This window comes from Petromyzon marinus, unplaced genomic scaffold (genome assembly GCF_048934315.1).
Source record: "Petromyzon marinus isolate PM22_M1 ecotype Great Lakes invasive population unplaced genomic scaffold, UKy_Petmar_22M1.pri1.0 PM_G_Scaffold_20, whole genome shotgun sequence".
NCBI classification, from domain to species: Eukaryota; Metazoa; Chordata; class Hyperoartia; order Petromyzontiformes; family Petromyzontidae; genus Petromyzon; species Petromyzon marinus.
In genome coordinates this window covers 2,327,263-2,343,445 of record NW_027422762.1, presented here as the reverse complement: position 1 = coordinate 2,343,445, position 16,183 = coordinate 2,327,263, and the positions used below count along the sequence as shown (strand labels likewise).

Sequence of the window (16,183 nt, the reverse complement as noted above, 5' to 3'; positions counted from 1 at the left end):
TCATAATGTTAATGCTCACCCCGAGCCCTCAATACTCTGATAGTGCGCTGTTTTTGAGTTGTACGCCTTTTGGCGTCTTCTGGTCCAACACCAATGGAGACTAGGCTCTAAGAAAAGCTGTCTCGGGTGTGGACCAATCAAATTCAAGGACAGTGCATATTATTATCAGAGTTGTCTTTTTTGTTTGCATTTTGACTGCTTGTGTTGTGGTCATTGCAAACATGATGCCTTGAATAACGGTGTCAGTTTTTGTGCCAGTTAAAAGGGTAAAACCTATTCCTATAAGTCGATAATCCTTCGACGCGCCCGCGCGCACAAAACCAGAGCGCCGCGCAAATTCGAGAATGGTGTTGAAGCCGCGTCAACGATTGGCGGAAAACAATAAATCTCGAGGCTCACTCAAACAACAAATATTAAGGAACGCGACCCTAAATAACAAACCGTGGGGCGGTGTGGCGCGCTCGCGAGTCCCAACGTACCGCGGCGACGGTGCCGAAGCAGACGAGCAAAAAAATTCTAGATTTGAAGATTTAGTGACCGCGAGGATCCACACACTCTTTGGTTCTATTCGGTAAAGTCACGCGGGTAAAAAAACAATAAAGAATCACGACGTTTCGGCCGCAACACAAGCGGCCTTCATCGGGTGACTTCTTGTCCCGTTGTCTGTTAAAAGCTCTAACAGATAGGTGAAAACCCTCCCCGTAGAGGCTATCAAGTCTAGATTTGAAGCTTTCGTGACTGCGAGGATCCACGCTCTTTGGTTCTATTCGGTAAAGTTACGCGGGTAAAAAAATAAAATTAAAAAAAATCACGACGTTTTGGCCGCAGCGCGAGCGGACGTCAAAGGTCTCGCCACGGAGCCCACACCACTGGGTGACGGGCTAAGGAGCTCGGGGAACGAGCGGCGAGGGTCGTCGAGCCTTCCGGCAAACTCGTAGCCACCTACCCGGCGGGTACGCGGGCGGTCCGTGTACACAACGCGCGCGCACGTGGCATCGTGACGTGTGCACGTGGCATCGTGACGCGTGCACGTGGCATCGTGACGTGTGCACGTGGCGTCGTGACGTGTACACAACGTGTGCACGTGGCATCGTGCCGTGTACACGTGGCATCGTGACGTGTGCACGTGGCATCGTGCCGTGTGCACGTGGCATCGTGACGCGTGCACGTGGCATCGTGACGTGTACACGTGGCATCGTGATGTGTGCACGTGGCATCGTGACGTGTACACAACGCTTACCACGGGAGCTGTGCACTTTGAAATGATCGTCTGATGATGAAAACTAATTCACTTACAACTGATTTAAAGCTTTCGTGACTGCAGTAATTCATATTCTTAGCTCTTTCGGTAAAGTCACGTTGAAAGGAAACAATAAAATAATAAATATATTATTGTAATATATTTTATTATTTTATTGTTTCCCTTCAACGTGACTTGACTGAAAGAGCTAAGAATATAATATTACTTAGAACTGTTTTTGTCCTTCCCCCCCCCCCCCGCTCCCGCATCTCCGACTAGCGCACGGTTGGCATCGTGCTCACGCGCACCTACGTGTACGCACCTGGCCGAGTCGGTGGGACACCCTTCACCAAACACACACTGCTGCATTCCGAGGTGGGTTGACCGCCGCTCCCCCCTCCCTCCCCGCGCTGTCACACGCCACGCGGGGAGGAGCCGCGTGCCGCGGCGGTCTCCGCCAGCACGGCCTGCAGCAGGCCGATGTAGCGAACCGTCGCGCGCAGTGTCGCCGCCCGCGACGGCCGGAGGCGGTCCGGCGGCAGCAGGCGATGCAGGAGCAGGAACGCGCGGTTCAGGTTTCGCACCTGAGGGCACGGACACGCAGACGGACGGACGCGCGCGGACACGCCGTCAGTGCCGGGGATGGACGCCGCTTGGCCTTTGAGCGGCGGCGCTCGAGGGCCAAGCGGCGTCGAATTTAACTCGCTCCGCCACCCGTGGGCGAGGACTCGGTTCGACCAGACTTCAACCGTCTCGCGTCACCCCGTGCCGCGTTCCAACAACCGCATGGCAGGCCACGATAACGCAAAGTCATAGTAATAGGTTTTACCCTTTTAACTGGCACAAAAACTGACACCTTTATTCAAGGCATCATGTTTGCAATAACCACAACACAAGCAGTCAAAATGCAAACAAAAGAGACAACTCTGATAATAATATTATGCACTGTCCTTGAATTTGATTGGTCCACACGCGAGACAGCTTTTCTTAGAGCCTAGTCTCCACTGGTGTTGGACCAGATGACGCCAAAAGGCGTACAAGGATAAAACCTATTACTATATCTTGTTACTGGCATAGGAGGTCTCATAATGTAAACGCGAAGTCACTCAAAAGCACGGGGAGAGAAACGGACGCATGGGAGGATGGGCACACGGACGGACGGATCCGAGTTTTAAGTTAAAAAATAATTTGTTTTACGCGGCGTCCTCGTCGCGGGCCATCTCTTCGCGCGACGATGAGCGACTTTACGTTTTACACCTCAGACGTTTGAAAGGGCACCCGCCAGCTCTCCCAGTGGCAGCTATCCTCGTGCTGCACCACGTGACGCCCGGCCTGCAAGTGGGGGCCAGTCGGGAGGAGACTGTCGCTGCTACGTGTGGTCCCAACTGATGTAGGTGCAGTGTCAATGTTTAAAACGTCACTCACATGGACCACGATGGGCTACTCTATTCACGTAATCGCTGGTGTGGCCTTCGAGATCCGAACTGAATCTGGAACGTGCCACCACTGGGCCATATCACCCCCCCTCCCCTCCCCCCCCAAGTTTTGTTTTAGTCTGAGTCAACCTAAGGGGATCGTGGCTTCTCACCCGGATCCTTTCGCGCACGTTCGCTTTGCTCTTCCGAGCTAACGCGGCAGCAGCCGCTGTCCTCGGGGAGGCGGAGGAGCTCCAGCGGGAGGAGCGCGAGGAGGTGGAGCAGACGGCGGTGGAGGAGGTGGAGCAGACGGCGGTGGAGGTGGTGGAGCAGACGGCGGTGGTGGAGCAGACGGCGGTGGAGGTGGTGGAGCAGACGACGGTGGAGGTGGTGGAGCAGACGGCGGTGGAGGTGGTGGAGCAGACGGCGGTGGAGGTGGTGGAGCAGACGGCGGTGGAGGTGGTGGAGGTGCTGGAGGTGCTGGAGGGACCCGTGAGAGTCCTGCAGAGCCCAGCTGGAATCTGAGACCCCTTGAGAACCACGCTGGACGACCCCCCTTGCAGCATCCGCTGCTGCTGTGGCTGCTGGTGGTGGTGGACCTGCTGCTGGTGGTGGACCTGCTGCTGCTGGTGGACCTGCTGCTGCTGGTGGTGGTGGACCTGCTGCTGGTGGTGGTGGTGGACCTGCTGCTGCTGGTGGTGGTGGACCTGCTGCTGCTGCTGCTGCTGGTGGTGGTGGACCTGCTGCTGCTGCTGTTGGGGGTAGTGGACCTGCTGCTGCTGGTGGTGGTGGTGGTGGACCTGCTGCTGCTGCTGGTGGTGGTAGTCGACCTGCTGCTGCTGCTGGTGGAGGAGGACCTGCTGCTGCTGGTGGTAGTGGACCTGCTGCTGCTGGTGGTAGTGGTGCTGCAGGAGGACGATATCGACGAGACTTGGCTGGGAGTTGTCTCGCAGCTCGCCGCGCTGCACGGCAGAGAAGAGCTCCGGTGCCGGGGTGCGGAACAACCGGGGTGGCGGCGCCGGGGTGCCCCCCCGGTGGCCCGGTGCTCGGCGCTGCGGAAGGAGAAGTGCAGGGCGAGAGCGAGCGACCCCCTCTCGATGGGGGGGGGGGGGGGGGGGGGTAAATTCGTTGGCCTGCTCTTCCACGCTGGCCAAGACGACTCGGGGAGAGGCGGCGGCCACCCCCACGCCTCGGCCCGCCGCACGCGACCTGCCCCGTTGGGCTTCGACTGCCGCACCACAGAGACCGCCACAGAGACCGCGAGTCATTGACACACCGCGGTCACCCTCGTGGCAAACAGCAAATACAACACAGCCAACACAATGAACACAGCACAGCGAACACAGCGAACACAACACAGCGAACACAGCCAACACAGTGAACACAGCACAGCGAACACAACACAGCCAACACAGCAAACACAGCGAACACAGTGAACACAACACAGCGAACACAGCACAGCCAACACAGCACAGCGAACACAGCACAGCCAACACAGCAAACACAGCGAACACAGCGAACACAACACAGCCAACACAGCACAACACAGCCAACACAGCGAACACAACACAGCCAACATAGCACAGCGAACACAGCGAACACAACACAGCCAAAACAGCACAACACAGCGAACACAGCCAACACAACACAGCGAACACAACACAGCGAACACAGCACAGCCAACACAACACAGCGAACACAGCACAGCCAACACAACACAGCCAACACAGCGAACACAGCACAGCGAACACAACACAGCGATCACAGCACAGCGAACACAGCACAGTGAACACAGCACAGCGAACACAGCACAGTGAACACAACACAGCGAACACAACACAGCCAACACAGCACAGCGAACACAACACAGCGAACACAGCACAGCGAACACAGCACAGTGAACACAACACAGCGAACACAACACAGCCAACACAGCACAGCGAACACAACACAGCCAACACAACACAGCGAACACAACACAGCGAACACAGCACAGCCAACACAGCGAACACAGCACAGCGAACACAGCACAGCCAACACAGCACAGCGAACACAACACAGCGAACACAACACAGCGAACACAACACAGCCAACACAGCACAGCGAACACAACACAGCCAACACAACACAGCGAACACAACACAGCCAACACAACACAGCGAACACAACACAGCCAATACAACACAGCGAACACAACACAGCCAACACAGCACAGCGAACACAGCACAGCGAACACAGCACAGTGAACACAACACAGCGAACACAACACAGCCAACACAGCACAGCGAACACAACACAGCCAACACAACACAGCGAACACAACACAGCGAACACAGCACAGCCAACACAACACAGCGAACACAGCACAGCGAACACAACACAGCCAACACAGCACAGCCAACACAGCACAGCGAACACAACACAGCCAACACAACACAGCGAACACAACACAGCCAACACAACACAGCGAACACAGCACAGCCAACACAACACAACACAGCGAACACAACACAGCCAACACAACACAGCGAACACAGCACAACCAACACAACACAGCGAACACAGCACAGCCAACACAACACAGCAAATACAACACAGCCCACACAACACAGCACAGCGAACACAACACAGCCAACACAACACAGTGAACACAACACAGCCAACACAACACAGCCAACACAACACAGCCAACACAGCACAGCGAACACAACACAGCCAACACAACACAGCGAACACAGCACAGCGAACACAACACAGCCAACACAACACAGCGAACACAGCACAGCGAACACAACACAGCCAACACAGCACAGCGAACACAACACAGCCAACACAACACAGCGAATACAACACAGCCAACACAACACAGCACAGCGAACACAACACAGCCAACACAACACAGCGAACACAACACAGCCAACACAGCACAGCGAACACAACACAGCCAACATAACACAGCGAACACAACACAGCCAACACAACACAGCACAGCGAACACAACACAGCCAACACAGCACAGCCAACACAACACAGCCAACACAACACAGCGAACACAGCACAGCCAACACAACACAGCGAACACAGCACAGCGAACACAACACAGTGAACACAACACAGCGAACACAACACAGCAAACACAGTGAACACAACACAGCCAACACAACACAGCGAACACAACACAGCGAACACAGCACAGCCAACACAACACAGCGAACACAACACAGCCAACACAACACAGCGAACACAGCACAGCGAACACAGCACAGCCAACACAACACAGCCAACACAACACAGCGAACACAGCGAACACAATACAGCCAACACAACACAGCCAACACAACACAGCGAACACAGCAAACACAACACAGCCAACACAACACAGCCAACACAACACAGCGAACACAACACAGCCAACACAACACAGCCAAAACAGCACAGCCAACACAACACAGCCAACACAACACAGCGAACACAACACAGCCAACACAACACAGCGAACACAACACAGCGAACACAACACAGCGAACACAGCACAGCCAACACAACACAGCGAACACAGCACAGCCAACACAACACAGCGAACACAGCACAGCCAACACCGCCCCTCACCGGCTGGCCAGGCCAGGGGTGCCCCGGGGGTCGACCTGGCTCCAAAGGCCCCGCGGGTCCCGGAGGCCACTGCCGGAGTCTCGCCGGGTCCGCGGAGGCCACGGGTCCGGGAGTGGTCACGGGGCCCCATGGGTCACGTGACCCCCGGGAGCCGGCGTGCAGCCGCTCCGTGGCGCAGGGGGCGACGGGGCTCTGTGGTGCATCAGAGACGTTCACAAGGCACTGTGGTGCATCAGAGGCGTTCACAAGGCACTGTGGTGCATCAGAGGCGTTCACAAGGCACTTTGGTGCATCAGAGGCGTTCACAAGGCACTGTAGTACATCAGAGGCGTTCACAAGGCACCGTGGCGCATCAGAGGCGTTCACAAGGCACGTCACGTGCATCAGAGGCGTTCACAAGGCACTGTGGTGCATCAGCACCGTGGTGCATCAGAGGCGTTCACAATGCACGTCACGTGCATCAGAGGCGTTCACAAGGCACCGTGGTGCATCAGAGACGTTCACAAGGCACGTCACGTGCATCAGACGCGTTCACAAGGCACAGTGGCGCATCAGAGGCGTTCACAAGGCACGTGGTGCATCAGAGGCGTTCACAAGGCACTGTGGTGCATCAGAGGCGTTCACAAGGCACCGTGGTGCATCAGAGGCGTTCACAAGGTACTGTGGTGCATCAGAGGCGTTCACAAGGCACTGTGGTGCATCAGAGGCGTTCACAGGGCACGTGGTGCATCAGAGGCGTTCACAAGGCTCTGTGGTGCATCAGAGGCGTTCACAAAGCACTGTGGTGCATCAGAGGCGTTCACAAGGCACTGTGGTGCATCAGAGGCGTTCACAAGGCACCGTGGTGCATCAGAGGCGTTCACAGGGCACGTCACGTGCATCAGAGGCGTTCACAAGGCACTGTGGTGCATCAGAGGCGTTCACAGGGCACGTGGCGCATCAGTGGCGTTCACAAGGCACTGTGGTGCATCAGAGACGTTCACAAGGCACTGTGGTGCATCAGAGGCGTTCACAAGGCACGTCACGTGATTTTGTTTCTGCTGAAGGTCAAGTCGAGGTCAAAGTGATTTGCCACTCAGGTGAGCGGCGGTGCTCATGTCCGGTTTCACAGCCCTGAGCCGATGGTGGAAATTCCATATTCCTCTGGCGGGGGCGATCCCTTTCAACTCCCCCCCCCCCTAACAAAGTGGTCGTTATTTTATCGACCCTGGCAGGACTGGAAAGGCGGCGGGAATTAATCTCCTGAAATGTCGGAGATAGGCGCACGCGAATGAAGATGCATACACACACACACGTGCATTCATTCGTTTGCACTACAGATCGGTGAAATAAATGTGCGGTCTTAATGAGGACCTACTGTGCAATGTGTGTTGACGTTTGCGACATCGCGGGGGGGGGGGAGGGAGGGGGGGTGGCGAGGGAGCTCCGTTACCTGTGAGCGTTGTGGGATGGCACGGCCGTGCGAGGCGTTGCGCGCCGCCACGCAGCAGATCACCCCGGCCGGGGGTGCCGGCGGGGCGCGCCTGGTGCCTGCCTGGCTCACAGCGGCAGCAGCAGCAGCGCCAAGGGCTTTCACGCCATGCCACAACACCCCACTGCTACCACCACCACCACCACCGTCACTACCGCTACTACCATCGCCACCATCGCCACCATCAATATTACAACCAGCACTATCACTACCAACACCACCGTCAATACCACTACTACCATCGTCACCATTGCCACCATCAATATTACAACCAGCACTACCACTACCAACACCACCGTCACTACCACTACTACCATCACCACCATCGCCACCGTTAATATTACAACCAGTACTACCACTACCAGCACCACCGTCACTACCACTACTACCATCACCACCATTGCCACCATCAATATTACAACCAGCACTACCACTACCAACAACACCGTCACTTCCACTACCATTGCCACCATCAATATTACAACCACCACTACCAACACCACCACCATCATCAATACCACTACTACCATCACCACCAATGTCATAACCACCACTGCCACCGTAATCAATACCACCACTGCCATCACCTCCGCCGGCACGTGGAATAAGCCGCCCTACCTGCGGCACACCTGCACAACTCGCAGCTCCTGGGTGGGGCTCACCGGACCGAGTCTCACCTGGAGGACTCGGGTCTACCCGCAGCGCACCCGTGCGGCGACTCGCACCTGGGCTGCCGACACTTGCGTGAGAGGCGCCCCGCGGATTGGCGTCCAACCAGGGCGCGCCAGACCGCGCCTCCGCGTCGCCTCCGCTCCTCGCGCCCGCACGAGTCCCGGCGGCGTCTTCGCCGTCGCCCGCACCGCGACCCGCGAGCTCGCCGCCCGCCCGCCCGGCTTGCCAACCGGGCGAACGCGACTCCGGCTTCGGGCGGGGCGCCCGCCGCTCGCCCGCCGCCCACGCCGGCGTCGACACCGGCCGCACGCCCGTCGTGAACCTCCAACGAGCGTGGCCCTTCTGAGAGCCTGGCTGGCACTCAGCCACGCCTGGCTGGCACTCAGACACACCTGGCTGGTATTCACCCACACCTGGCTGATACACAGCCACACCTGGCTGGTACTTATCTACACCTGGCCGATACACAGACACACCTGGCTGATACACAGACACACCTGGCTGATACACAGACACACCTGGCCAAGGCACACCTGGAGGTACGTGCAGGTAACCCTGCGATAGTGAGACTAGCCCGGTGCCGACACCATGTGACGCAGCGCCTGCGAGTGGCCACGTGGTGCTCGCGGCTGCGGCCTCTCCTCCTCCTCCTGCTAAGGAGTTGGGAAGAGTCTCGCTGGCAGCGCTGCACTGCATGGCGGTCGTGACGCTGCTGCTGCTGCCTCTGTTGCCGATGATGATGATGCTGTCAGATAGCGACAAGGGCAGTGATGATGATGATGTCAGATAGCGACAAGGGCAGTGATGATGATGCTGTCAGATAGCGACAAGGGCAGTGATGATGATGCTGTCAGATAGCGACAAGGGCAGTGATGATGATGATGATGTCAGATAGCGACAAGGGCAGTGATGATGCTGCTGTCAGATAGCGACAAGGGCAGTGATGATGATGCTGTCAGATAGCGACAAGGGCAGTGATGATGATGCTGTCAGATAGCGACAAGGGCAGTGATGATGATGCTGTCAGATAGCGACAAGGGCAGTGATGATGATGCTGTCAGATAGCGACAAGGGCTGTGATGATGCTGCTGCTGCTGCTGTCGAGGGCCGATGATGATGCTGCTGATGATGATTCAACTGATGATGCCACTTAATGCTATCACAGCTGGTGATGATGATGATTGACAAACATGATTATTATATTCTTTGGATCTTTCTGTAAAGCCACGTAGATAGAAAATAAATAAATAAAATAATAACAATATCATATAGCGGGCGAGCTGCTGAGGCAGGAAACATAAAAGTGATTCTTGCAGTCACGAAAGCTTTAAGTCATTAATATTATGGTCATCGCAAAACATCCTAACGGCTCGGCATTGTACGAAATGCATAACGTAACCCAAGAGCTACAGTATAATTACTACTACCACTACTGCTTAACGCGGTGTTTGTTGTTGTTGAAATTAAGAATGATCACATTCTCCAGAAAGTGCGTCTATGAATCTGGAGACTACGGTAGAGAACGCACAGAGTTGGGGGTCTGCCACGCGTCCACACCCCACCCCCCACTCGGCTATTTGTAGCTCGAATAACAAACGTCGTAAACTCGAGACAACAAACCGTGCTCCTGGCCAGGTGAAGCTTCACTTTGTGCCCCAACTCCTTACAACACCACCACCACCAATGTCGAGTCCAGTGAACGATCATTAACAAGCCCTCCACAGCGCCGGCGGTAGCCACCGCTCCACACACGCACCGAGTGAACAATTCACTATTCACTAGGCTCACTCCTCCTTCAGCCTGCCCGCCTTGATTCATCAATCAGTGGGATTGCGACACTAATTTGCATAATTGATTGGCCGATGCCTTGACGGCCACGTGACGCTGGGAAGCCACGCGCGTGGATGTCAATGATTGCCAATCGGGTTAATGAGTTAATTGCGAGAGCACGTGACGTGGACGCGTGTTTACAAGGCCATATTGGCACTTAACTATTATATTCATCACTTGCACGAGTGGGTGGAGGTTTATACATTGTGTCCGTGTGTGTGTGTCTGTGTGTGTGTCTGTGTGTGTGTCTGTGTGTGTGTCTGTGTGTGTTTGTGTGTGTGTCTGTGTGTGTGTGTCTGTGTCTGTGTGTGACTGTCTGTGTGTGTGTGTCTGTGTGTGTGTCTGTGTGTGTGACTGTGTGTGACTGTGTGTGTGTCTGTGTGTGTGTCTGTGTGTGACTGTCTGTGTGTGTATGTCTGTGTGTGTCTGTGTGTGTGTGTCTCTGTGTGTGTCTCTGTGTGTGTGTCTGTGTGTGTGTCTCTGTGTGTGTCTGTGTGTGTGTCCGTGTGTGTGTGTCTGTGTGTGTGTCTGTGTGTGTGTCTGTGTGTGTTTGTGTGTGTGTGTCTGTGTGTGTGTGTGTCTGTGTGTGTTTCTGTGTGTGACTGTCTGTGTGTGTGTGTCTGTGTGTGTGTCTGTGTGTGTCCGGCAAAACAACCCCCTACCTCCTCGCGGTGCCGGACGGGCAACTCTGTCGTGGACAGCGCTGTGGGGGGAGATCCAATTTTGATTGGCTCCTCCCCTCATGGCATATGTGTCCACCACAGGGGCTAAACGGGGGCTCTGGACGGGTGCGAGGGGCTGGTAACCCCTCCACCTTCAATTAATTACCACGAAACTACGAATTAAACTGAAATATATAACAACTAAGCTTGTGCCGGAGGCCCCGGGGGGCCAGGCGTCTATGACGTCTCCTGGCCAAACCCCAATTGGCGGAGCCAGGAGATTGAATACCTACCCTCGGGGCTACTCCAGAAACAACGAAAAGCCACTACGGTTGGCCACGTGGAATGTTCGAACGCTCACTGCAGAGGAGAGGCTGCCACTCCTCTGTCGGGAGCTGGACCGGTACCGCCTGGATCTATGCGGCATTCAGGAGGTCCGGTGGACCGGCTCTGGCTCCTGCCACCATGAGGGGTGGACAGTCCTCTACTCGGGGCAGCAGACTGCCAAACAACAGGGTGTGGGTCTTCTTTTGAACAAAAGAATGAAGGGGGCGTGGGAGCGTGGCGGTGAGGTGTGGGAAGCTGTAAGCCCCAGGCTACTTTGGGCTCGCCTTCCCATCAACCGGAGGCGAGGAATGGTGGTCGTGGTTACTTATGCCCCCACCGAAGATGAACATCCGTGGAGGGATGCAGGCAAAGCCGATGAGTCAGATGCCTTCTATGACCTCCTGTCACAGGTGCTGGCTAAAGTGGCCCCTCGGGATAGAGTCATCATGTTGGGTGACTTCAATGCCCGAGTTGGTCATGATACTGGCACCTGGTCTGGAGTGATTGGAGGGCATGGGCCAGATCAGCTCAATAACAACGGTAGGAGGCTGCTAGATTTTTGTGCAGCCCATGGGCTTGTAATTACCAACACGCTGTTCCGGCATCGGCGCATCCACACAACATCATGGATGCATGCCGGGTCCAAGCAAGAACATCTGCTGGACTACATAGTGACGGACCAGCGAATGCGAGCCCATGTCCTTGACACCAGGACCTACCGTGGAGCTGATCTGCCCTCTGACCATCGACTAGTCATTTGTAAGATGCGCCTGCCATTCTTCCACTCCGGTGGTGGGTGTACACCCAGGACTCCATTCCAACCTAAAGTGGCCTGGTCTCAGTTATCTGATGAAAGTTGCAAGCGAGAATTTCATCATCGCTTGCGGCTGGGATTGGCATCGTCCCCGACTCCTCCTGATGTCGAGGGTAAATGGGCGAGGTTTAGGACTGTGACTCATGCAGCTGCAATGGCTGCTTTGGGTACGCGGTCCAGACCTCCCCAGACACCCTGGATGACAGAGGAGTTGTTCACGATGGTTGAGAAAAAGCGACAGGCCCACTGTCATCGGCTACAGAATCCCACGTCAGAGAATGAGGAGGCTTACCGCAGCCTTCGCTCGGAGGTTCGGAGAGCCGTGAGGCGCTGCAAGGATGGGTGGTGGTCGCGGGTTGCTGAGGAGATGGAGTCTGCCTCAGTGGCCCGTGATCACAAATCTCTATTTAACTCCATCAAAAAAGTAACCTGCAGCGCCACACCTATTACCATCATTAGGGGAAAAAACGGTGATCCAATTTCCGACCCCCAGGAACAGGTTCGCAGATTTGCTGAGCATTTCTGTGAGGTCCTGGGGGAGGGAAAATCCCTCAGCCAGGAAAACATTGTGGCACAAAGTGAGGATGACCCTGCTGAGGCTGCGGTGCCTCAAATATTGGATGAAGTCACCCCCTGTGAGTGGCTGGCTGAGGTGCCATCTGCTGAGGAAGTATTGAAGGCGATCCTGAGTCTGAGACCAGGAAAGGCAGCGGGCAGAGATGATCTCCCAAGCGAAATGCTGAGGGAGGGTGGCGTTTGTGCACAGACTGCCCTATATGACATCATAACAACAGTCTGGACCACTGGACGGGTTCCGCAGGATTGGAAGGATGCCCTGGTGGTCCCCCTTTTTAAGAAGGGGGACCGCACAGACTGTAACGACTACAGGGGCATCTCACTCCTCAGTGTGCCGGGAAAGGTCCTGGCAAGGATTATTCAGCATCGCCTTGCCAGGCACGCTGAGGAGAGGCTTGCGGAGCCCCAATGCGGTTTCAGGAAAGGGCGGTCCTGCACAGATGCCATATTTTCTGTCCGTCTGCTACAGCAGAGGTGTAGGGAATTCCAACAAGACCTACATCTCTGCTTTATTGACCTGGTCAAGGCCTATGATACCATCAGTAGGCCTGGGCTCTGGGTCGTTCTTCGTGCTTTTGGAGTACCTGACCCTCTGCTCACGATCATTAAGGACCTTCATGATGGTGAGCGGGCCCGGGTAAAACTACGTGGCCGGGAGTCAGAGCCATTCCCTGTACACCTTGGGGTGCGACAGGGATGTCCTCTGGCTCCCACATTATTTAACATCTATTTTGACCACGTAGTTCGTGAAGCCTTCAATAGCTGTACCGGGGGAATCTCCATATGGTACAGATATAATGGGAGGCTAATCGATGCCCGGGTGCGGTCAAGGGATGGCTCTCTATTGCTCAACCACGTTATGTATGCTGATGACTTGGTAATAGCTGCTCAGTCAGAGGAGGAGTTGGAGACGCTGCTGCTGAGACTGGAGCGTGCCACTAAGAGGTGGGGCCTTACCATCAGCCCCACCAAAACTAAGCACCTGCCTGGGTATTTTGTACCATCGGACACTCCACCCCCACAACTCCCAATCGGTGATGGGGCAGTTGTGGAGAGAGTGGAGAGTTTCCCATACCTGGGCAGTGTGCTTATGACTGGCTCCAGTTTAACAGCAGAGGTCTCACTCCGAATCAGTCGAGCGGCAACATCTTTTCATCGGTTGCGTAACGCTGTGTGGAAGCTACCTGGTCTGTCGCTCCGCACTAAGCTTCAGGTCTTCTCGGCCACGGTCATTCCCTCCCTTCTCTACGCTTGCGAAACGTGGACCCCCCTAATGGAACATCTTCGCCGGTTAGAAACATTTAGGCTGGCCTGCCTACGATCCATCCTGGGTTTAACCAGACTGGATTGTGTGAGGAGCTCACAAATCCTTGAAAGATCTGGGCAGGGTCCCATCGGTGAGCTCCTCCGGCAGGCAAGGCTGCGATGGCTGGGTCATGTAGCCCGCATGCCCAGCCACCGCATGCCGAAACAGCTTTTGTTTGGCCGGATTGAGGGGGCTAAGCGGGCGCGGCACGGGCTAGAGAAGAGATGGAGTGATGTGGTACAGGAGGACGTGGAGCTGAGTGGACTTGCCGATGACTGGTACCAGCGGTGTCAAGATCGGCCTCTGTGGAGGAGGCTCGTGAAGGATGCTACTGGGCAGTTGGAGGCAGTCGCCCTCCAACAACAACGGAGGGCGGAGGAGCGACGCTCACAACAGCGAGCGGAGCGCCGGGTGGCTAAAGCACAGCAGGTTGGCACAGTAGGGGGCACAGGTGGTGCATCAGCCAGTCATCTCAGTCAGTCGACCCGTGGCACCTGGGTCTGCCCCGTGACCTCCTGCCAGCGGGCGTTCGACACTTCACGTGGCCTCAGGGTGCACATAGCCTGGCACAAGCGTCGTGGTGACGTCACCGCCACTTAGTGGCGAATGGCGGTTGTTGTTGTTGTTGTGTCTGTGTGTGTGACTGTGTGTGACTGTGTGTGTGTCTGTGTGTGTGTCTGTGTGTGACTGTCTGTGTGTGTATGTCTGTGTGTGTCTGTGTGTGTGTGTCTGTGTCTGTGTGTGTGTGTCTGTGTCTGTGTGTGTGTCTCTGTGTGTGTCTGTGTGTCCGTGTGTCCGTGTGTGTCTGTGTGTGTGTATCCGTGTGTGCGTGTCTGTGTGTGTGTGTCTGTGTGTGTGTCTGTATGTGTGTCTGTGTGTGACTGTGTGTGTGTCTATGTGTGCGTGTCTGTGTGTGTCTGTGTGTGTGTCTGTGTGTCTGTGTGTGTGTCCGTGTGTGTGTCTGTGTGTGTCCATGTGTGTGTGTCTGTGTGTGTGTCTGTGTCTGTGTGTGTGTCTGTGTGTGTGTGGAAGCGTAACACATTGTAGTGTAGTGGTTAGCGCTACGCTGCGCTACGAACCCGGCGACCCGAGTTCGATTTCCGCTCACGGCCACCACCGGTGACGATTATTTTAACCGGTCCTGGGCCTCCCCTAGGTCGTCTCAGCCTCAAACGAGTAACTGCTGTGGTGTGTGAACATCCCCACTGGGGAGACAAAGGCGGCCGGGCGTTGTGGATCCAAGTCCTGGGCGAAGCCGGGTAGTACAGCTAGTATTTTATAATCAAGGCCATCTGTCACACTTATAACGTACTCGGTACATGCTGTCAGCTCCACTGAAACAAATTACGTAATTATCTTCATTATGAAAATCATGCAGGTCAATCACCGTGGCGTCAATTATTTTGAAAAATATTGCAGAGCATTAATGTAATGGACGATGCCCATTTATTAACGACGTTAACGAACCTATTTGTTATTGATGTTTTAGTTTTTCCCGGTCAGGAAATAAAACAAATTTAAACCAGCTACAACAATCACGGGGATATGACGGTATCTAGCAGATGGATCGTACAATCATCACGGATCGTACGATTGTCGTTGATACGGCGTAGTATCACCACGTTGCGAGGACCCTGTGTAGCGTCGGACATACACAGCACGTGCTGCCCGGTGTCTACTTACCTGTGGTTGGGGGCACAGTCAAATTGGGGGTGCCACCCTGCGCTGGGGAGAGACAGGGAGCCGGGACGTTGAGGGGCCGGGTTCTCCCCCCACCGACCCCGGGTGAGGGGTTGGGGATTTCTTCCAGAGCCATGATGATAAACAAAGGCAGGCCAAGCCCACTTTACCACGCCATTTGCTTAATCGGGACAGTTGCACGCACGCCTCTTAACTATGCTCAGATATATTATTGGTTCTTTCGGTAAAGTCACGTTGAAGGGAAACAATAAAATAATAGAATATATATAAAACAATAAAATTCTCACGACGTTTCGACCGCAACACAAGCAATCATCATCAGGTGTGAAAACCTGATGATGACTGCTCGTGTTGCGGTCGAAACGTCGTGAGAATTTATTGTTTTATATATTTGATTATTTGATTGTTTCCCTTCTACGTGGTGACTTTACCGAAAGAACCAAGAATATGAATCACTGCAGTCACGAAAGCTTCAAATCAAAATTCATGCTCAGATGTGTTTTTGGCATCTTTTTTTCCCCCCAAACGTTATTCCAGAAACGTGCGTTCCGTATGACGTC

At 54.9% G+C, this 16,183-nt stretch overlaps 1 protein-coding gene across 1 annotated transcript; it reads right to left on the bottom strand.

Annotated features, from left to right (window-relative positions):
- Positions 1-1,528: 1,528 nt before the first annotated feature.
- Positions 1,529-15,738, bottom strand: LOC142912440 (uncharacterized). Its single transcript, XM_076060639.1, has 5 exons — positions 15,703-15,738; positions 8,461-8,628; positions 6,265-6,456; positions 2,829-3,707; positions 1,529-1,824 (listed from the first exon to the last, which is right to left on the bottom strand). The coding sequence occupies exons 1-5, from the start codon at positions 15,736-15,738 to the stop codon at positions 1,654-1,656; spliced, it is 1,446 nt and encodes a 481-aa protein (XP_075916754.1). The 3' UTR covers positions 1,529-1,653.
- Positions 15,739-16,183: the final 445 nt, after the last annotated feature.

What these genes read in the sequence shown, in the direction of transcription:
- LOC142912440 (XM_076060639.1), bottom strand. Translation starts at nt 15,738, where the DNA reads ATGGCTCTGGAAGAAATCCCCAACCCCTCACCCGGG. An exon ending in CGCAAGTGTCGGCAGCCCAG is followed by an intron (nt 6,457 to 8,460) that starts GTGCGAGTCGCC and finishes GATGCACCACAG; the next exon opens with AGCCCCGTCGCCCCCTGCGC. An exon ending in ACGTGCGCGAAAGGATCCGG is followed by an intron (nt 1,825 to 2,828) that starts GTGAGAAGCCAC and finishes CCGTGCCCTCAG; the next exon opens with GTGCGAAACCTGAACCGCGC.